This window comes from Mesocricetus auratus, unplaced genomic scaffold, assembly GCF_017639785.1.
Source record: "Mesocricetus auratus isolate SY011 unplaced genomic scaffold, BCM_Maur_2.0 Super-Scaffold_6730, whole genome shotgun sequence".
Classification (NCBI taxonomy): domain Eukaryota; kingdom Metazoa; phylum Chordata; class Mammalia; order Rodentia; family Cricetidae; genus Mesocricetus; species Mesocricetus auratus.
The window spans coordinates 71,843,899-71,866,692 of NW_024429184.1; the positions used below are offsets into that span (position 1 = coordinate 71,843,899).

Consider the following 22,794-nt stretch of genomic DNA (forward strand, 5'->3'; position numbering starts at 1 on the left):
AATATATCAGCTGGTGGACTGTATTTCTTTCAGTATTTTACAAAGTATTCCCCCAAGGATGTGTTCTTAAAGTGAGTCTTTTTAAATGGGTCTGCATGTTTCATTTGTGGTTGTTTTTAATATCACAGACTAATGACTTTTAAAAATACCAAACATCACAGAAAGTGAATGTTAAAAATGGGAAGCTACTATCCACTCTCCCCACTCAATCTGTTCCCCGCCATAAGGAATGTGAAGAATCCTTCTAGGCATCCCGTGCATACTAAACACATCAGCAAGTGTACACAGGCACAAACAGTGTGATTGTGAAATTAACTTGACGGAATTATTCTGTACTTTTTTCTCAGAGTTCTCTTGCCTGGCTACCCCACAGTTAGTGAAGCTGAGGTGGCTAAGTGGTTTCTAGCTTGTTTGCTTTCTAAAGCAAGCCCCAGTGACAATTCCTCATGCCCAGGGATCTATTCCAAACTGTGACATAATAAATACCACCCAACTGTCATTCATACTGGACACAGCAGATTACACCCCACGGTTCTGGTTTTTCATCTAATGTTTTAATGTGCGGGTATTTGCTGGGAGCTATGATGACATGAAGTCAGGAGATAACAATTTATAGTCAAGGTGTCAACTCACCAGAAATAATTTCTGATGGAGAAAAACTCATTTTGCAAAGTATAGTCCAACTGTCATCTATAAGGGTCCCAGCAGATTATATCCCATGGTTCTGGTTCCTCATCTATTGTTTTTTGTTTTAGGGGGTTTTGGTTTTTATTTTGTTTTGTTTATTGAGACAGGATTTCTCTGTGTGAAAGTCTGGTTGTCCTGTAGACCAGTCTTGCCTCGAACTCACTGAGATCTACCTGCCTCTCCCTAGTTCTGGGATTAAAGACAGGCACCGCCACCATGAGACTCACCTACTGTTTTAATGGGTGGATATTGGTAACTAGGGGGTGGGGCAACAATCCTTTCAGCTGACTTTTTTCCAAAATCCAGCGAAATGTAGCCCCTTTTCAAAGACTTCCTGTTATTTCTGTTTGTCAGTGAATTTCCTGTCATTTCTCTATCCACTTTATCTTGTTTATTCTAACTGGTCCATGGACACATTACTACTGTAGCTAGGGATCATTTTCCACTAGTCTACTATTTTACTTTGCTTATTATTTTGCCTTGCCCCAAGTTATAAAATGGTCTCCTACATTTCATTACAATCTTCTACTAGTTGTTTGTCATACCGAAACTCTTAATCCATCTGTGTGCCCCAGGTCCCACTTTCACTCTTTATGTTTCTTGCTGGATCTGGTTCTTTGAGTATTGGTAGAGAAGAATGACTCATCTCTGCAATGTGTGTGTTCTAACTCTCAGTATCATGTGCTTTGGCTTATTTTCTGGAAATGGGATCAATTACTTGCCACCCTCAATGGGAGCCACTTCTCTTTCCTTTGTTTTGTTTTGGTTTTTTGTCACATTTCCATGTACTTATCCATGTTATGTCTTTCCTTTCATTTCAGTGAAACTGGGGGAGGAAGTGGGATCTAAATGCACATGTGCAGTTGACCATCTGAAAGGAGGATATCTGCAAGAGTGTATCCTCGGAATCTTTTTATTATGAAACAAATATGCATGCAAATAGCACCCTTGAAGGATGCAAACAAAAGCCCAGGGGACAGCAAAAATCCGTCAAAATGCCATTGCCTCAATAAATGAAGATGCTGAGCTTGGTGAATCATTTATGGTTGCTTTAATGCCTGTCGGTGAAAATTTCATTAAATATTTATGTTTATAAAACTCATATTTTGTGTATAGTATTTTCTATAGCCTTGAAAACCTTGACTTTACAGACTACCCTATTTGCACATACCTCTGAAAAATAAATAATCTAAGATTTTCCTCAATATACTTATTTCCTGAGAAGGTAATAGATTCTATGACTCAGAACAAAAGTCTTTTTCCATCTCTGACTTCCTGAGACCCACTTTGTCTTCTGAAAAGCAACAGTGGCACCTGACTCTCTGGAGAGAACTAGGTCAGAGGGTGTGTGCTTTTCAAGTCTTGGAGGCAGTGAGAATTAAATAACTGACACCCTATATCCCTATATGAACACTCTCTTTTCTCTCAAAATATCTGTCCATTTGAAAGGAAATTACCCTGTAATGTGTATCTATTCAGTCCAAGGAACTCAGGCTGTACCGAGACCATCATCAGTCAGCTCATGAAATGGCTTCCATCTTTTCTTTCCCTTGCACAGGGACTCTGTTCAGAAGCCCTCCCTTAGCTTTCAGAGTAGCAACGAAGTCTCTGATCCCCCACCATCAAGTTGAAGCAGATCCTTCACCTTTCAGGCTTCCAGCTGCTTCGGCTGCGCCTGCAATGTACCCGTGTTGTCCACACCCATATATTGTATCGAATTTCCTCATAATGCTCTATTTCTTCCTTGAGGTCTATTCCCAGAGGGAAGGGTGATATCCCAGGATCCTGCTCAGAGAAGCCATGAAGAGATGGAAGCTGGTGCTTTCCAGTGTCCATCCATCTAAACTCACAGACAGGCTGTGTGATGTGGGTCCATCCGCTAGCTTCTCCCCAAACCTCAGTCCACCATCACTCCTAGGTACTGCTCACCTATCCACCCTGACACCTCTTCCCTCCAGGCTGCCTGGCTGCCCTCTGTCATGGCCCCTAGGGGCATCTGAGGTGACTCCTCAGGATACAACCATTCATGGTCTCCACTCTTCAGAAACTCTGTGATTCCCCAGAGATGTGACTGGGCGATGGCGGTTAACCTAACAGCAATGCCCACAAGCCTGTCACACAGAACAGCCACCCAAACCTTTGCCTGCCTTTGCCAAGCAAACTTCTCTACACACTGAGATCACAGTCAAGGCTTCCCCTGCCCCTGCTTTTCCAGGCTTTTCCTTCTTGCCCGAGCCTGTCCCAGATAAAGCCTGGCTACCGCCTTGCCCGCTCGCTCTGGCTTTGTCCCTTCCCACTCTGGAAGTTTACATACAGCCTAAGCTGGTTCCTGCTCCTGGTTTTTCCTGTTCGGTGTGGTGCCACCCATGAAACCCTCCCCTCCATCATAACCATTGCAGTAGTGAGATACTCCCATCAGACACTCGCTAATTTTACTGACTTTCTTTTCTTGGCTGTTACGTTATAGCTATGTTTTGTTGGGGTCTTTGTACACAAACAATGTTTTAGAAACAGTTCATAGTACATTAGTGACACTTACTCGATTTTTATTTCTCAACCTCAACTTGTTAAAGCAAGCCCTCCCTTGGCCAGACGCCTGAGCCAAAGGCACCCCAGCCACAGCCCACCCACTTTCGGCATATCCCAAGCTCACACCACGTTCTTTTCAGACACCTGGGACTTTAGGTTCCAAGTGATGGGGTCAGACAGCGTTCAAGAATTTCACAGCTGTGACCTGAACTACAGGTTTCTTGGTCCCCAAATCCTGTGAAACCTTGCTTGTGCTTGCAAACACACCTGTGTGTCGGGAGGTCTCTTACCACTGATTCTGCCCTTTTCAACTCAAAGCTTCTGTTTTAACAATCCTGCACCCCGCCTGGGCATGGGACATTTTAAAGAATGGGCAGTACTGAGGCGCGTGTTCGGTCTCCACTATCCAGTTACCACCTGCAGGAAAGGACTCCTGACTCATGCTGTGAGCAGAGTTGTGTGTGTGCACAGCCCCACCCCCACGGGCGCGCAGCCCCGCCCTTGGGCATGGGCTCCAACCTGCCCTGCGATAAACGCCCAAACCACGCTGAGCCAGGGACCTGGGTGAATGAGGCCTAGGACGTCTGTGGCCAGAGAGGAAGCTGTGTGTGAGGTGAGTTGCGGGGGGGAAGGGGGATCCCAGACTCGGGGGCTGCTCCTAGAAAGGTCGCAAAAGCCACAGGGTGGCCAGATCCAGTCATGAAAGTTTAACTCAGGGGAACCTCAGCCACTGTTGCTGTCTGGAAGGGGGAGGGTAGCACTAGCACCAAGCCCGAGACAGCAATGTATCTGCCTCCACCGCAACAGCGGTGTACAAGACAAACCCAGACATCTCTCCCTCGGGGGTGCACTGCTGACAGCTTCTGAACAGAGTGAAACCTGCTTGGCCCTGTTCACGCATTTTTCCCAGGCCCGCGCGCGCGCTCACACACACACACACACACACACACACACACACACACACACACACACACACAGCCTCCTCCCTGCAACCTCTAGTTCACCCCTTTCAGGAACTGTAGTTGTCAATCTATCTGCCCTGACCATGTCCATCTGCTCCCCGCAATCAGGGCAGTATTGTTGCATAGGGACCCTGCACTTGGAAACAAGTGTCGTGGGCTTACTTTGTGCCTAGTTAGCTCAGCCTTTGGGCTGGGGATGAAGATGCCAAGCTTTCAGCCTGATTAAATGGAATACACTTGTATCTTCCTAAGAAGGAAACATTACGATAAAGTTGTGGTGTACACTCACTTTTTGCTTGTCGGTGTACTTACTATAATCACCTTTCAAGGGTATAGCCAGAGAACATTGATCCATGTGTCCTCACAAATGCCCATGACAGCACTAGAGAATCACTGTGCTGGGCTGCAGTTCCTAGCGAGGCATTCTTGTTCTGACTATGCCACCTTCTGGAAACTGAGGAGGAGATGGGGAGATGATGTTGTGACTAAAACCCAGCCAACTCTTCCAAATTTTGTTCCCTAGGTGACATTTGTGTGCAGGCTGATGCCTACCTTTGTTTCTTCTTAATTTGTCCAACCGGTTTTGAAAACTAATAGTGGCCATGCACTGCTCACACTCACACCTGCAGTCCCCCTCACGCCCCTCCCCATGCAGTAGCATTTGCATGAGCATTAGCTTCTTAGAGAAGATGAGATGCCAGCAATGAAATGATTCCGACCAAAGTTGCCAAGCAAGACACTGACAGATGCAGCATTCCAGCCTAAATATTAGTCTCTGTCCTCACTGCATGTGAGTATACAGAAGACACCTTAAACTTGACATGGTGGCTACTACATAATACCAGGCTCCTAAGTACCTCGCCCAGGCCTTGTTCCAGGGTTTGCATCATCCTGACACTTCTGCACAGGACTGGAGACCCTGAGCAGGGCTCTGTCTTCTGGAAGGAGATCGCAGGTGCTAGAAAGGGGACATAGTGACCTGGCTGGGTCACCTGCTGTGTGTTTCCTATAGGAAGAATAATGGAAGTGAGATGCTGCCTTGTAGGAAGGACAACCAGAGTGTCCCTTCATTATGTGTAAAATTTGATATATACCCTGACAGGGCCACAGGTACACACCCTATGACTGCATATTAAAATGGGAGTCTTCCTTCAAAATATCATCACAGACTGCCTCCTCAGAGGCCTGATCAATCATCCAAAAGCTACTCTGGAAATAAATCAGAGAAAATCTGGCAAAGGTTTGAGTCATTGCATTGAAAGTAGAGTAAGCCCAGTGTTGAACCACAGATCAGAACCTCAGTCCCCTCCCAAGAGTGTTGCTACTTTCCTGAAAAGCCCAAGAGGCACAGATCAAGCCTGCCTCAAGACCCACCAAGTATTGCCCGATCTCTGATGCCTGCTGCACATCATTGGGAGGGTCACTCCCCAGCCACCTCTCCCATCGTTTGGAAGGTCACACCCCCTGCCATCCTTCCCTCTTGCTTCTTTCCAATCTGGATCAAGCGTCCCTCCACCCAGAACTTTTCTTTATGACACTATTGCTTGTGACGATTCAATTATGTGCTTACACTCTGTTTCCTCAACCAGAATAATTGGGTTCCTGGTGCTGAAGTTACGAGAAAACCAGGTCCCAGCTCCAGAGCAGAGAACCAGCTGAAGCTGCTACTTGATGAGCTTAACATGGAACCAGCCTAGCCTTATACTAGCACAGTGACCTTGGACAGGTCATGTACTCATTCTCTTTATCTGTCAGTCTTATCTGTAGAACAAGCCAGGAACTAGCTTAGGCTATACCAACTGTGTGTTAAACCATGTGTTAAACCATTCGAAAACTGACCTTAACCACCCATTATCATTAACAGCATTTAGTTGGTCCTCAGCCAACTAGCAAAGTAAAAGCCTGCTACTGTCCGTCCTTCTATCTCTGGAAACCTGTACCTGAACCTGAGCCTCTCAATGGAACATCCTCCTCAGGGAAACCCTTTACCCCTTCACAAAAACCTGCTGGTGCCTTTTTGGTGATGTGCGCTATGAACCCAAGAAAACTGGTACCATCTGCGAAACACTCTCTGTGAGCCAGAGCTATGATAAATCATGGAGCGTTCCCACCTTAGGTAGAGAACTTTCCTAAGACCCAAGCCTGGTAAAGAAGAGAGAGAGGTCCAGAAAGACATAGGAGGCAGAGAAGGCATCCAAATCTGTCTCACCAAATCTGTAAGTGAAAGGAGCTGACTGATGGGGCCCCAGTCTCGGGAAGAGACTTGGGGTGTTGATGGAAAACCAGTCACTTCTCTTCAGATAGTTTATGCAGATAGGGTTTTACAACTTTGTATTTTATGTTAATCTCTTTTGCTCTTTTGCTGAGGATAAGACAGAAGTCACCTGCTAGGCAAGCACTCTTACACCAAACTGAAGCTTCAAATCTTAAATTGCATCACTACATAAAAGAGCTGCATGGCAAATGAGGAAGAAAAACCCTAAAAGGAGACAAAACCGGAACACCGTAAGATCATACACATCATGATGTGACATAGTCATGGTGCATCGAATTGGGACATGTAGCCACTAAGGCAAAGGTTAACTGGAAAGAGGTACAGGCACACCCCTTAGGTGAGCTGGTTCCAGTCGCCAGTTAACAAGTGTGGCTGCTGTGTGACACATTGCTGGCATGTAGATCGGAAGGGAACTTATGCTGTGTGTGAAAGTTGTACCAGATAGCACACACTGTGGTCAGTGTCAGCTACCAGAAAGGACTTTTGCACCATGTTCTCAGCAGTTTCTTCAGAGAGGGGAGCTGAGCAAACTCTTTTTTGCTTTAAAGGTGGTGGCGGGAACATGTCTTCCATCTTGGAATCGGTGAAGGACGCGCTTATTTTCTTAGGAAAGTCACTGTTTAGTATTTTGGAGGCCCTGCTTTTTCAAGTGATCCCCAAACCACAGAAGAATGTTGCTGGCGAAATAGTCCTTATAACAGGGGCTGGGAGTGGACTCGGAAGGCTCTTAGCCTTGCAGTTTGCCCACCTGGGATCGGTGCTCGTGCTCTGGGACGTGAATAAGGAGGCAAATGAGGAGACCCTCCAGATAGCTCGGGAAGCAGGAGCCACCAGAGTGCATGCCTACACCTGTGACTGCAGCCAAAAGGAAGACGTGTACAGAGTAGCCGACCAGGTACATCTTGGGGTCTCATTGCGTGTTGTGGGCTGTAAGAGTCCTATGCGATTATGTTGGCATGCATCAGTTTTATTCATTGACCTGTCAGTCTCAGTACCTTCCAATTGTCTCCAATATCCCTCTACTTTAAAAATAATCTGGGGGAATAGGATATAGAAAATTTTTTTCATTCTTATTGTATGCCAAATGTTATGCTAAAACCCCTATTATAGCACTATAAGGTAAACTATTACCCCCTTTGGAAAACAGGAACAGTGAATCTGAGTGGGTGTGGAGTTCACTTTAGGAATAGAGCTGACAGTTAGCAAAGGTATGGTCAGGACTTGAGTTCCTTGATTCCTGTGTGGCACCCTGTGTTCTGAATCACACCCCTACCACATGCCAATTGCATTACTGTAGTGTAGGGAGGGGCAACCTGTGGAAGCATCTTTCTTTGTAGGGTCAGAAACAGATGTCAGTGCTTTGTCCAAGATCAAATAAGGAGGATACTTGCACCCTGTTTAGCTTGAGCTAAATCCAGGCTATGCCTGCCCTCCCTCCATGGCTTTCATCAGAATAGGTATTTTACACAGGTAATCCTAATCTTATCCTGAGAACATTTATTTGGTTTTAGTGGTAGTGGGACTTGAACCTAGGGCCTTGGTGCTTAAATCCTCTATATCAGCAGTTCTCACAGCCCCTTTCGGGGTAGAGCAACCCCTTCACAAGGGTTGTGTATCAGATACATTGCATATCACATAGTTACATTACCATTCAGAACAGTTACAAAATCACAGTCATGAAGTAGCAACAAAAGTAATTTTATGACTGGGGGTCACCACAACATGAAGAAGGGTGAGAACCACTGCTCTAAATGCTTCTTTGGGAATAACATAGTATATTCACAAAGTTTCAGGAAACTGAAACTGGCCTATTGAGAGGCTGTTACCTCATCAAGAGACAGTTTTGTCCCTCAGAAGGACTTCTGTGTCCTTAAATACAGTAGGATGTATATACCACATCCCTACATGTGTAAACCATGCACCACTCTCCAGGCCAAGCAGAGGACTTAGTGTTATCCAGTTCAGTGGGAAGGGAGGAACCAAACCAGCTGCCTCCAATAGCCTTTCTACTTTGCCTCTTTCTCACCAGAAATTCCAATTACAGGCTGTCTGATGCTCTCTGAGGAGCCAAACTATTAAACTCACCTGGACTTACTCCCAAGAGCAGTCAACTGGCCAGCTGCACATGTTTACCTATGAAGCCTCTATCACCTAACATGCTGACTTCCCTAGCCAGGCTGCAGCAGTCATGAGTCTATTCTCTTACACTGAAGACCTTGATCTTAATAGCAAATTAATATAGGCTCTATAAATAATTACCTCTCTATCTCTGTCCCAGCTGATTGGCTTCTGATATGATCTGCCATGCCATAGTCTAGATTGTTGTTCACCTTTTGTCACTTTGTGGTCTTGAAGAGTATTGACAATGTACTCTTCTGCATTTAGGAGAAACAACTTTACTTATAAAGTGACATTCCACTTGTTATCCTAGATAGCAGGAAACTATAAGAATATTTAAGGCATGTCCCCAGAAGAATGATCAAGGAGCAAAATTGGGAGTGGTACCCAGTGTCTTCTCTCTGCTTAGTCTTGAGTGTTTACCAGTTTGTATCCCAGAATCATAGCTTGGTCATGAATTTAGAAAGTCCAGTGTTGCTTCATGGTACCTCTGAGTGACAGGTTATTTTGAACAGTAAAACATGAGCAAGCTGGGACTATGCAGTTTTCACATATCCTTGGTGTAAGCACTAAGGGATTATAACTATGTATTTAATGACTGTGGCATTCAGACAAGTCAAATCACAATCATTATTACCCTCTTCTCAAATTAAAATAAAAAATGAAGGAAGGAAAGGAAGGGGGAGGAAGAGAGGGAGAGAGGGAGGGAGAGAAGGAGGGAAGGAGAGAGGGAGAGAAGGGAAAGAAGAAAGATAGTAAGAAAATGAAAGAAAGGAAGGAAACAACAGGAGGAAAGAAATAAGAAAGGAATGAAGGAAATAAGAAAGGAAGGAAGAAAACAAAGAAAGAAGGAAGGAAACAAAGACAGGAAGGAAAGAGATGAAGAAAGAAGGAAAGGAACAGAGGAACAAAGGAAGAAAGGGAGAAAAGGACGGAACGAAGGAAGGAAGGAAGGAAGGAAGGAAGGAAGGAAGGAAGGAAGGAAGGAAGGAAGGAAGGACAGCCAGGTTGACATCTTGAATTTTATTTGTAGTATCTGAAATTCTCTTAAAATTGACTTCTAAAACGGTGGACTACCTAGTTGCTAGCAGAAGCAGACGTTTCTTGCCGCCTGCCAGTACTAAGTGTGGGATGGGAAACCTGCGTTGTTGGGGAATTTACATCAGGCATCATGGAGGTTTAGAATAAGATACTCGCATTCTTGACAACCCAGGGCCTTCCAGCAGGTTTTTTTCTTAAGATTTCTTTATTTAAATTAGAAACAAGGTTGCTTCACATGTCAATCCCAGCTCCCTCTCCATCCTCTCCTCCCCCGCCCCCATTCAGTTCCCCAGGGAAGGTGAGGTCTTCCATGGGGTATCTCCAGAGTCTGTCATTTCATTCAGGTCAGGGCCTAGGCCCTCCCCCAAGAGTCCAGGTTGAAAGAGCATCCCTCATTGCAGGTTGGGCACCCAAAGTCCATTTGTATGCCAGGAATAAATATTGATCTACTACCCAAAGCCCCATAGATTGCCTAGGCCTCCTCAGGGACACCCACATTTTGGGGGTCTGGATCAGTGCCATCAGTCTGGGGTTCAAGAGTTCCCCCTTGATCAGGTCAGCTGTTTCTATGGGTTAAACAAGACCAGTCTTGACCCCTTTGTTCATCAGTCCTCCCTCTCTCGCACTGGGTCCCAGTTCAGCTCACTGTTTAGCTGTGGGTGTGTGCCTCTGCTTCCATCAGTCATTGGTTTTGAAGTTTCTGTTTCCCAGACTCTCTGGCAGTGGGATTGTAGGCTGGCACTCCCTGATCCTTGTCTAAAATCCATATATGAGTGAGTACATACCATGTTTGTCTTTTTGTCACTGGCTTCCCTCACTCAGGATGGTTTCTTCTAGTGCCATCCATTAGCCTACAAATTTCAAGATTCCATTGTCTTTTCCACTGAATAGTACTCCATTGTGTAAATATACCACATTTTCTCTATCCACTCTTCAGGTGAGGGGCATTTAGGTTGCTTCCAGGGTCTGGCTATCACAAATAACAGCTGGTTCTTGTTTACATTCCATATCTCTTTCTGAAGTTTTTGACATTTGCTCTTCGTGGGGCAATCTAGTTTCTACTTTTGACTGTGATTCTAGTTAAATTTGATAAACTACTAGCCACTTTCCAAAGCAGACACATATTTAGCTTTTTTGGTGCTTTATTGTGAAAATTGGAACAAACTGTAGGTTCCCACTGTTTCTGTGTCCACAGACCTAGTCAGCTAAGGTAGATGCCCACCATGTCATCCTGATGCTGGGCCCAGGTCTTCCACAGCGGCAACTTTCCACCTTTCCACAGTGATGTCTTCACGGGTACCATTCTTGTGGTACTGTGATATATTTTCCACTATCCATCCTGTCAGGTACACATACACACACATACACACACACACACATATTCATGCACACATATTCATGCACACATAAAAACATGCCCACCTGCATACACATATACACAGACATGCACAAATCCATATACACATGAACATACACATACACACACGTGGGTGCATACACACTTACAGTTAGAATTACAAGAGGAACTGCTGTGAACCTCCTCTATGAAGCCATGGTAACTACTATGGTAGTTCTTTCTCAATGGTGGTCATCAGGACTGCTAGTGTATGGTCCAAATTGCACTGATGAAATTCAGAACACAGACAATGCCAGAGTTGTTATCATCCTAGAGAGGCTCACATGCACTAGGAGCCAAGATGACCAACTGAAGGCTTGTTAGAGGGGAAGGGTCTACTGTTACACCTGGAGCCCTTCGTTCTAAAGTAACAGTGACTGGATGCAGCTTCAAGCTAGAATTTCAGCAACAAACATGACTCACAGACCTTGCTCCTAAAAGTGTGAGGTAGAGAGAAGAAAGTCAGTCTGTTGAAGAAAACAAGACAGGCAGATTCTAATATAATATGCCTTGTGTTCAAGATGCATAGCATCTTTCTTCTTATTGGCTCCTGCCTTCTCCCTATCTCTGTGTAAGCCGGGATGGGGTCTGTATGCTATTTGGTTATAATAGCACTGTTCTTATATCTGTCGCTTGACTAAAATGATACGCTATTGATGCAAAACACAAAAGAGTTACTGGACACGGGTGGTGGTAGTAGCCCTGATTTTGGAGAAGGAAAGTCGTATTTTAGCATGCAAGTCTGTGCTAGAGAGGAGAGTGAAGTGCCATGGTGGGCTCAGAGATCTAGTGCAGTGGGGAATCAGCAAAGAGCATGTGAATCCAGCATGAAGTATGGGTCAAGAGTATATGAATATTGGGAAAGAGATCATATACAGAATTACTAGTCTGATGGTGGCACTCTTCTTATCCAATTCAGGTTAAAAAAGAAGTTGGTGATGTCTCTATCCTCATCAACAATGCTGGCATTGTAACTGGCAAGAAGTTCCTCGACTGCCCTGATGAGCTCATGGAAAAGTCACTCGATGTCAATTTCAAAGCACATTTATGGGTGATTTTTTTAATTCTCATACTAAGTGCAAACTTATTCTGACACTGGAAGTACTTTTCTCTTGCTCTGTAACAATATTATCAATCTCTAAATAAAGCACACATCTCAATCATGGGGGAGGTTAGGAAGCCACATGGATCCCTACACAGTCTAAGATTAGGAATCCCCATGGGTCATTACCCAGCCTGTGTAAGTGCTGAACCACTGAGTTACAACCCTGTTTAGCTTCTTAATTTTGGGTTTGTCCACTCAGTTGTTCCCTATTGATCCAACCTGGCCCAGCAGCTCCAAGAACTGCTACACAGCGACAGAGCTTCAAAGTTCCTTCAGAGACAAGTGTCAGTGCTGGTCCACTTGTCTTACATGCACAACTGGATTTCATATCTGTCAGTTTCACATCTGGGTATCCAGCCAATCACAGATCAAAATGGTCTTTTAAATATTGTGTCTGTTCCAAACATGTGCAGACTTTCCTTGTCATCAGCCTTAACTAATATACTTTATTTACACAGCTTTACACTCCCTTGGATATTACATGGTCTAGAGGCAGTTTAAAGTGTAGCAAGGATGTGTGTGGCTCTATGCAGAGCTTCACTCATTTATAAAGGAATTTGAGCATCCATGAAGTCTGCCATCTATAGTAGGTCCTGGGCCTGACCCTTTCTTAACAAAGGGAATGACTGTGTTCATTGTAGCAGGTTGGAGAGGTGTTTGTAAGGGACCACAAAATTTAAAAATTTTTTTTTCAAGAATAGCTAGTGAGTAAATCTATTTTGGCATGATTAGGATAATTTGGAAGTAAAAGGTGCATTATTAATGAGCAAGTATTAATCAGGAGTGTCCTAGTCTAACCAAGACCTCACTCTGTACCCACCTGGGGGAAAGCATAGCTTCTCTTAGTGTATACCACCTGTCACCATCACCAACGGCCTGAGCCCTGATTTCACAGTACTGCACCCAGGGCCCAGAGGATACATTTTCCTGGCCTTACCTGTAACCAACCACTTCCCACACCCACTCTCCACACCTCTTCCTGTGGCCCCCTTCCTGCTTCGCTACTTGTCAAGCAGTTGTTTCGGTCCTGCTCACATCTCAGCCTTCCCTAAACAATGCTCTCTCTTGAGCTGAAGATCACTCTCCCTTCTTCTCACACCTTCTCCAGCTTCCTTTCAGACACTTTGACACACATTTGGGGTTTCTTTGTTTTCTATCTCCACTTTATCGCTACAGTATAGTAGTGCTGCTGGTGTTCTTGCTGTCCTACATGATCTTCAGGAGAAAAAAATGGCAAGATCCACGTTAGTAACTACTGTGTCCTTGTTGGAACTACTTCTCTTGTCCCAAATGCCCTTTCCTTTCATTTGTGCTTTATGTGTGCTTGTGTATGTGTGGGGGGGTACAGACAGCAAACACCCAATGAGCTATTTTTGAGCTAGAATCCACTTTCTTAATCTCCTTGTCTGTATCTGTGGTTAACTTCTGCTTGTTGCCAAAGGCATCTTCCTCAAAAGTTCATTGCTCTTCCTGTACCAAGTTCCCGGGTTAAAAGAAAAGTGAAGATGTTGTGTATGACTGAGACACAGCCTACACCCACTGTCTAAAAACATACTTTACTTTCTGAATTAGTAAAATAAAAGACCACCTTTCAAGGAAATATAGACTGATTTAAAACAAAGTTCTTTCTCACCAGGCGTTGGTGGCGCACGCCTTTAATCCCAGCACTTGGGAGGCAGAGGTAGGAGGATCTCTGTGAGTTTGAGGCCAGCCTGGTCTACAGAGAGAGTTCCAGGACAACCTCCAAAACAATACAGAGAAACCCTATTTCGAAAAAAAGAAAAAAAAAGGAAGTTCTTTCTCAATGGAAGCAGAGTGTCTTATGAAGTCTGTTAGGAAAAGTTTTAAGATCAGAATTAAGCCAAGGAAGGAAACAAACATCTAAACAATGATGTCCATAAGAACGCATGAGTTTTTGATTACAGTGGTCACAATGATGTCCATAAGAACTCATGATTCTTTCCTACAGCGTGTGGATTGTAATCTTAATGCTATACATACATATATATGTGCAACATTATATATTGTATTAATATATTCTATATTACACATATAAATTAAACATTAACATAGATAAACTTTTAGTATTCTTAACAATTTCATGGTGAGATAATGGTTTGACAGCATAAAATACTCTTTAACACATGTTTAGGCTCTTATATTCAATGTCTTTAGATAATTTCATTAGCTTAAAAAAGTTTTAGTCACAGTATCAGTATGCACATTTAAGAAAAGCCTCGAGTGTGTTATTATGTATTAAAAGCTTTCCTTTGCTCTTTTTAGACATATAAAGCCTTCCTGCCCACTATGATTGCTAACAACCATGGCCATTTGGTTTGCATTTCAAGTTCAGCTGGACTAATTGGAGTAAATGGGCTGGCAGGTAAGAGAGTTCCTGACAACCTTAACTTGCAGGATTGCACTAAGTCACTAGCATTCTCTCCACGCCCTCATAATAAAAATGTCAATGAACTAAGAATCTGATCATTAAGGTAAATGAGAATTGCTTTGTACAGCAGAACTGCTGTCAGACAGACAGACATCAACCTGGACTGCGTGCTTTGGGGTCATGTGGTCTCATGTAACCCCTATAGTTAAGGGAGAAGGGAGACAGGGAGGGAGCCAGAAAACTCACCAACACAATTATGTACACAGAGATCAAATTCACTGAGCACAGTTGCAGGATGCTAAGGAGCCCACCAGCCTTCTCCTGAACTTCCATTAGGTAGTCCCTAACTGTAAACCTACAGAATTTGGAAAGTAATGGGCAATTTTCACTTTTCCACTGGCTAAATGCCTGCGTGACACTTCAGTCTCACCTCTCTTCCCAGAGCCAGCCAATTTGATAACCTAGTTGGCAGGTGACAAAGAGATCCTCATGAAAGGCTAACTTGGGACACTCACCATCACCAGGAGTCTGCCTCATATAGTATGCACAGGTCACTGACACTCACCTTCTCCAGGAGTTTTATTTTAAATTGTCACACTGACATTATCTGTACTTATGTGCAAAAGTGCTAGGGGTTTGTTTAAAAGTTTTGGCATTACTGGGAGGTGGCAGAACTGTTAGAAGTGTAAGGAAGTTAGAAGGCTATGGGGATGTGCCCAAGGAGAGGAGACTGATGTACTGGCTCCTTCCTGCCATAGTCTTTGTCTCTTGATTGCCATGAGGTAAGCTAATTTCCTCTGTCACATGCCCCTGCACAATGATATCATGCCCCTGCACAATGATATTGCTCTACCTCAGTCCAAAAGCAATGAGACCAAGTAACAGTGAAGAAAAATTCTTAAAGCTATTAGCCAAATAAATCCTTCCTATTTTCAAATTGATGGTCTCAACTGTTTTACCATAGTGGTGGGGAGCTAGCAGAACCCTGGTCCTATGAGTGGGGCTGACTCTGGAAACTTCATCTTTGTATGTTTGAGAAACTCATTACTGGCAGTATGATGTTTACAGTTGGGAGGACAATTATTTCTGAATACCACAGACCATGCTGACCTTTCTTGTTTAGAACCCTATATTACTTACTACTCTATGCATTTTTTATGTGTTCATACTTCCTGGAGTTACGTTATTTGAAATAAGGACTGCCCATCCTATGGCCTGTGTAATAGCTGACACAGGCTCAACAAAGCATTGACTTGTAAGTGAACCTAGCAGCATGGTCTAGAAAGCACCCAGCAGCCTTTCTCATCTCTCAGAGTCCACTCGTTTTCCATGGCCCATGTTCCTACTTACTACATATTCTCCCCATGTGAAGAACTTCTGAAATGATTACCACATCTTCTGTTGCAATTAGTATTGCCAGTGACGTTAATGTAATGCCTTTAAAAACTTGACAGTACAAATAGACTTCAGAGATATTATGCATCTGATTCTAGATCACTACAAAAAAGCAAGTCATGTAACAACTTTGGTTACGCCAAGCATATAAAAGTTTTATTTATATCATTCTGTAATCTGTTAAAGGTACTGTGCCATTATAGCTTTTTAAAAAATATGCTGTGCATACATTTTAAAATAAAGTTGCATAATTTGGATTACTATTTCTGTTATGAAACACCATGACCAAAGAAACTTGGGGAGGAAAAGAATTATTTGGCTACATTTCATCATCACTGTTAATAACTGAAGGAAGTCATAGCAAAAACTCAAACAGAGCAGGATCTTGGGGGCAGAAGATGATAAAGAAGCCATGGAGGCATGTTTACTGGCTTGCTCAACATGACTTGCTCAGTCTGCTTTCTCATAGAAGGCAGGACCACCAACTCATGGATACACTACCCACAATGCTCTGGGCCCTCACCTATTCATCACTAATTAAGAAAATGTCCTACAGGTTTGATGATGGCATTGTCTCAATTGAGGATCCCTCCTCTCCAATAACTCTAACTGTGTCAGGCTTACTTAAAACTAGCCAGCACAATGGAACTGCTGAAAATTGATGCTAATGATCACCTGAGCTATTGGAAAGACAGAGGCAGACTTATTCAGTGCAAGGTTGTCATTAATCTTTGAACCATAAAGAATTCAGTCCTTGAGCTGCATGGTGACATAGAATGCAAGGACCACACAGACTTGAACACTTCAGCTTGCTCTCTCTCCTCTTCCAGACTATTGTGCAAGTAAATTCGCAGCCCTTGGATTCGCTGAATCTATGTTCATCGAAACATTTGCCCAAAACCAAAAGGGGATCAAAACTACAATTGTGTGTCCATTCTTTATAAAAACTGGAATGTTTGAAGGTTGCACGACTAAGTAAGTATGCTTTTTGCTTTTAAAGGCATTTAAATTGACTGCCCATCCAATTTTATTCTTTTCTGGGAGTTGTTTGATTTTTTTTCTAAAGTATTTTCTGGCCCATGAGTGGTTTCAGAATTGTATCTCACACGTTTGTTTAAGGTGCCGATTGATGTGGTTTATCATCAGTGTCCAACTAGTACCCATTATGTGGCCCTCAATCTGCTTCTCTGTTTCCTGCCCTGGACAAAGTCTCTCTCTGTCACCCAGTGTCATGCAGTGCACTTCTCTGAGCCTAAGAAAACCAGAAGTCATTGAAGGAAAACATCCTTGTGGAATCCTTAAAATAATTCCACATGACTGGATTAACATCAGAATTGTGGACTGACCACAGACAGGTCCTACTCATGGCACTATAGGCTGTAAGTTCAAGAGTCTGGATGGAGTGAGTTGTATAACCACCTTCTTGTTGTCAGACCTTGTTTGCCAAGGGGAAAAAAGAGGAAAGGACAGAGGGAAGGTCCACCTCTACCATGGCTCTTCCCATAAGGGCACTAATCTTATTCACAATGGTCCCACTCTTGTGTCCTAATTACTTTCCAGTATCCAACTCCTGATCCAGATGCATCATGTGGTGATTGTGCTTAAGGGTAAACTTGGGGGAACGCATTCATACCCTTACAGACACAAATGCCCAGTTTTACATCTTATGAACATAGCCCAGTTTGTTTCCACTAACTCACTTCACTCTTAGACAGACCATTAAATAAGGTTTTACTTGGATGACTATTTGTAAAATGAATACATTAATTACAATGAGTTTACATTTCACATCATGCTTGTACTATTAGTACTTGGACAATAAGTGAGTAAATATAGAAATAGATAAGGATTGAGAGAGAAACTGGTATGGCAATGTATTATACATTCTTTTTTAATTTCTATTTAAATTAGAAACAAACCTGCTCCATTTGTCAAACCCAGCTCCCTCTCCCTCCCCTTCTCCCCCACCCCCCACCAACTTCCCATTACATCTTCCCTCAGCTCCCCCACGAGGTGAGGCACTCCACAGGGGATCCCCAAAGTCGCCTTATACATTCTTTATCTCTAACCTTAAGGAATGAATTCTTATAAATTTGATTTTTTTGTCTTTCTTTAGGTGTCCTACTCTGTTACCAATTCTGGACCCAGAATATGCAGTTAGAAAAATAGTACAAGCTATTCTGCAGGAGAAGCTATACTTGTATATTCCAAAGTTTTTATACTTCATTATGTTCCTAAAAAGGTAACGATAACAGCCTCCATGTCTCCCCATGTGCCAATCACCAGATTATTCCAGGTCCTACAAGGAAGAGTCACTCTGAAAATGCTAGTTAAATTGATGGATTTGTAAAAGGAAAATCTTCTCCACACTGATTTTCATCCCCATGACCCTTTATTGACAGTCTCAAATTTATTCAGTTATAGTGCCCACCACTATGATTACAGGGACCCTCTCTAACAACTTAGTATCGTCAAAAATTAACGGGCTTACAAGATGAGCTCTGGGTAGATTTAAAAGTTATTTGGTTTTTGTTTAGTAAAGATGTTCTTACACTCATCATATGATCGTGATCATGTCAGCATAGATATGGGATCTGTGCTTCCTCGAGTACAGTCACCCAGATGCCTTAGGAATCTGCGATATTGGTAAAACTGTCAATTGCTATTAAATTTCACAGATAAGGTAGTTAAAGAACTCCAGAAGAAAAGCTTAAACCCAGGCAAAAGAGGACTGGATATAGAATAGTAGTAGAGTGCTTTCCTAGCATACACAAGGCTCTGGTTTTGATTTCCTACACCAGAAAGAAAACAGGAAAAGAAGAAAGGAGTGAGAGAGAAAGGGGAAAGACAGGGAGGGAGGGAAGAAAGAAAAAAGAAACGAAAGATAAAGGAAATGGAAGGGAAGGAAAGGGAAAAGTAAGAAAGAAAAGGAAAGGAATGAGACAGAAGGGGAGAGAGAGGAAAGAAAAAAGGAAGGAAGGATGAGGGAAGGGAAAGGAAAAAATGAAGAAAGAAAAAAGAAGGAAGGAAGAGGAGAAATGAAAGAAGGAAATGAAATAAATAAAAAGGAAGGAATAAAGAAGGAAGGCTGGATGGAAGGGAAGGAAAGAAAAAAGAAGAAAGGAAGGGAGGGAGGGATGGAGGAAGGAAAGAGGGAGGGATGAATGGGGGGAGAAAAGGATGAAGGGATGGAAAGGGGAGGAAAGAAGGAAGGAAACGATGGAGGAAGAGAGGGGAAGAAGGAAGGAAAGAGGGAGGGATGAAGGGAGAAAGAGAAGGGAAGAAGGAAGGAGGGAGGGGTGAAAGTTCATAGGAAGAAAAGAGGAAAAACAAGAAGAAAACGAAGAAAGGAGAGTGGTAAGGAGGAATGAAAGAAAAGAGGAAGGAAGGAAGGAAGGAAGGAAGGAAGGAAGGAAGGAAGGAAGGAAGGAAGGAAGGAAGGAAGGGGAAGAAGGAAGGATAAGGGGGAAGAAGGAAGGATAAGGGAAAGGGAGGGAAGAAAGACAGGAAGAAAGGGGGAGGGAGGGAGGAAAAGAGAGCATGGTTGACTACTCCCTGTGCACTCCAGTGAGTTTCAGTGCTGAAATCCAGCAGCAACAACTAGAGAACTCTGGCTCAAGTGCAGGCTGCTGCTGAATTGGTGAGCCCACTGTTCATTCCCAGTTTCTCAGTTCAGTTTCAGTGATGCCTCGTGTGTTTGAACCTCCCCTGACAGGGACCACACCTTCACAAAGAACATACTCCACTGCCAGCCACCACTTTCTCTCAAGTTGAATCGGTCTTCTTATCTCTTGTTATTTCTCTCTTGGTCTGCCAGTTCTGTACACAGCTCTGCTCCCTATGATAATGACAGTCTTCAAATGTTTGAGTATAGGCATTAGCCTTCAAGTTTGTCACATGGCTAACAGTGACAGAACCGCTTTTTCCTATTACTAATTCTATTTTCTTTGTGCAGTGAACCAGAAATCATTCTTACACCTTTTCCCTTTCCACATGCCCTCTACAGCAGGAAGGATCCCTGTGGCTTATGGGCTATGGAAGCCACACAAGGGATCTTTGAGTAGCAATTGAAACCCAAGGTTGTAACTCTGGTCTTTATCAAGCCTTTAATTCTTACGTGCTGTGTGTTCTCCAGGCCTCTGTTGCCTTATCCACAATGATAGTGTTTGGCAGTACATACAGATTAGCATAATATCTAGTTATTGGGCAGTACGTGTCCCCTCAGCACAGTGGGTATGTCTTGTGTAGTAACAGATTGTGCTATGACAAAATTAACTCTAAGAACATGACGCTTCATTTTTTTTACTCTGGATAACTGTGGAAGCTATATCACTTTAATGGTATATCCATTCTGGGACATGTTTTGGGAAAAGACTAGATCTCTCTGAAGAAGTAGAAGAAAAACAAGCATGGTCAGTGAGAGAAATTACATGAAACACACACTCAAACTTACAGAAAGCAGTGTGTAAACCATGCACCACTCACCATTCAAGGATCTGGGGTTATATAAAGAATAAGACACAAAGCAGCCCTTTCATGACAGAAATTGTCTTCTCAGGGATAGCTGTCAGGTGAGAAAACCAAAGGAAATGGAAAAGTAGGCCAGGTGGGCAGGCTGTCTTATACCTCTGATGCTAGCATTGGGGAACTGCTATGAGTTTGCAGCCATCCTGGGCTGCACAGTGGGACCCTGTCTCAAGACTCTCACCCCTACCAAAAGAAGCAATCCTGGGCATCATAAGTCCTGTGCTTAAGTATTAAGTCAGAAAGGGGAACCTCAGAGGTGCAGTGACAGAGGGAAACAAGTGGAGATTTAGGTACTGGTGGAAAAAGTCCCCAGTATGTTAACAATTTACCAGAGCCCTGAATTTGTGGAGGACACAGACCACTTGGAGGCCTCTATGTGTCAAACAGGAAAAGGGGGCACAGACCTTTTCCCTCACACTGCCCCCAAACAAATGTCAGGTTTTCTGCATCTGCTTGTCAGTTTACTCACTCTGAAATCTTAGGTGTCAAGGTCAACCGGGGCAGAGTGCTGGATATGGTCAGGGGTATCTGTGGGTCTTCCCAGGCACAGATGGGGATGGAGTGGGGAGCATCTTAGGATCTTAGTTTGGTTGGTAAGCTGCAGGAGGATCTGTTGCATCTCATCCTCATAGAGGCCTCAGTTTATATCTGAGGATATGGAGGTGTACAAGCTGGTAAATTGCCTAAGCTGGTATTGAAAGTAACAAAGTTAATCTCCGGGCAAATCTGCCTACTCCAAACATGCCGACAATCCCAGTACATCTTTAGGGCACACACACTGCTCTGAATTGGTGGTATTGTAAGCATGAATGTCCTAAGCAGTGCAGGAGACCTCCAAGCCCAAGCCTGTGTGATGAGTGCATGACCAATGACTTCATCTGCAAAAGTGACAGTCTTCGGCTGACCTAGCAATGATGTTTTCACAGCTGATAGCCAAAAACATTTACTCTTGTGTTCTTTTTAGCTTCTTGCCTGTCGAGACAGGATTGCTCATAGCTAACTATCTGGGAGTCTTTCATGTGATGGATGGCTTCACTGGCCAAAAGAAGAAAATGCAAAGATGAATTCCAAGCCCAATGTCTTTGATCCCCATTGATACAGCAGGCTTCTTTCAAAGAAGAAAGGTGTTTCTGTCTGACCAAACCCATAGACAGGTAGCACCCGTATTCTTCTATGGACCAGTGTCATTTAAATGCAATGCTACTATTTTCGTTTTTGTTGAATGTTTTTGTTGTTGTTTGTTTGTTTAGAAAATAAAAATAGCCCTTTGTCATTTCAACAACTCTATCAGTGAAACCATGTACACACAAACAGCAAAAATGGACTCAGCGAGTTCTATTTTATATATTTATGTATGCACATATATGTGTGTGTAACAAATATAATCAAAGAAAACGACGCTATCTATGTGAGGGGCGATGTGAGAAAAGTTGGAGGGAGAGTAACTGGGAAGGGCTAGAGGGAGGAAAAGTGTGTGGGAGTATTTCGATTAACTTCTATCTCCATTAAAAATATTTTAAATAAAACAAAAAAATTAGTTGAAGGAGAGAGAGAGCTGCCCTGAGTATGGTGACTCCTATGGAGCAGGTGGCTGTGGCTGAATGAGGCTCAATGAGTGCCTTGCTGCAAGACCTTGATCCAGAGGACACAAAAATGCAGGTTTCCTATCACCTTATTCTCAGTTTGGCTCCTTTGATCCAGGCCACTAGTGTGCAAGGGACCTATTGTTTCCGTTGTTCCAGACGCTGTGACAGAACACGTAACAAAAGCAACTTGGGGAAGAGAGCATTTACTCTGACTCAGTTTGAAAGGACAATCCATAGTGTGGGGGAGTTGTTGTACCCAGAAGTCAGGGAGCAGAAATTGATGCTGGTGCCCAGCTAGCCCTCCACTGTTCATGTAGCCCATGCAGCGGTGCCTCTCACAGGGTGGGTCTTCCTACCTAGTTTACCTACCCCAGGTAACCCCTCACAGACAGGGAATTCTCTCATAGTTGGTGGGATCCTGTCAGGTTAGCAGTATTAAGCATCCCAGTGCACAGTGCCCTAACAAGTGTCACTTGTTAGACGAACACCTGTCAAACACACATCAGAACTTTTCTGGTGGTGACATTAGTCCAGACTCTCACATTTTTACTCAAGGTGAGATCAAAATCTGGTTGTTTCTAACGCTGAAAACGAAATTCTACTGAGTTAGATTTGTTGTTACTACTGATCCCAAGGCCACACCCAGAGTTGATTCCACTGTTTAACTTAGTAATTCAAGCTGGGATTCACAGTTAGCTGTTTTTCACAGATTGAACAATTTCATTCATCTGTATTCATTAGAGGAACCCTTGCCTCCACACTATTGTGCTCCTGAGGTCTAATC

General features: G+C 43.4%; 1 protein-coding gene across 1 annotated transcript; it reads left to right on the top strand.

Annotated features, from left to right (window-relative positions):
• The first annotated feature begins 3,696 nt into the window (after positions 1-3,696).
• LOC101823255 (short chain dehydrogenase/reductase family 16C member 5) lies at positions 3,697-21,703 on the top strand. The gene is made up of 7 exons (XM_040741492.1): positions 3,697-3,829; positions 7,002-7,348; positions 11,928-12,059; positions 14,397-14,496; positions 16,728-16,872; positions 18,014-18,139; positions 21,389-21,703. Exons 2-7 carry the CDS (start codon positions 7,016-7,018, stop codon positions 21,486-21,488), a joined length of 936 nt encoding a protein of 311 aa, XP_040597426.1. The 5' UTR covers positions 3,697-3,829; positions 7,002-7,015; the 3' UTR covers positions 21,489-21,703.
• The last annotated feature ends 1,091 nt before the right edge of the window (positions 21,704-22,794 follow it).

What these genes read in the sequence shown, in the direction of transcription:
- LOC101823255 (XM_040741492.1), top strand. Translation starts at nt 7,016, where the DNA reads ATGTCTTCCATCTTGGAATCGGTGAAGGACGCGCTTATTTTCTTAGGA. An exon ending in TTTGAAGGTTGCACGACTAA is followed by an intron (nt 16,873 to 18,013) that starts GTAAGTATGCTT and finishes GTCTTTCTTTAG; the next exon opens with GTGTCCTACTCTGTTACCAA. An exon ending in TTCATTATGTTCCTAAAAAG is followed by an intron (nt 18,140 to 21,388) that starts GTAACGATAACA and finishes TGTTCTTTTTAG; the next exon opens with CTTCTTGCCTGTCGAGACAG.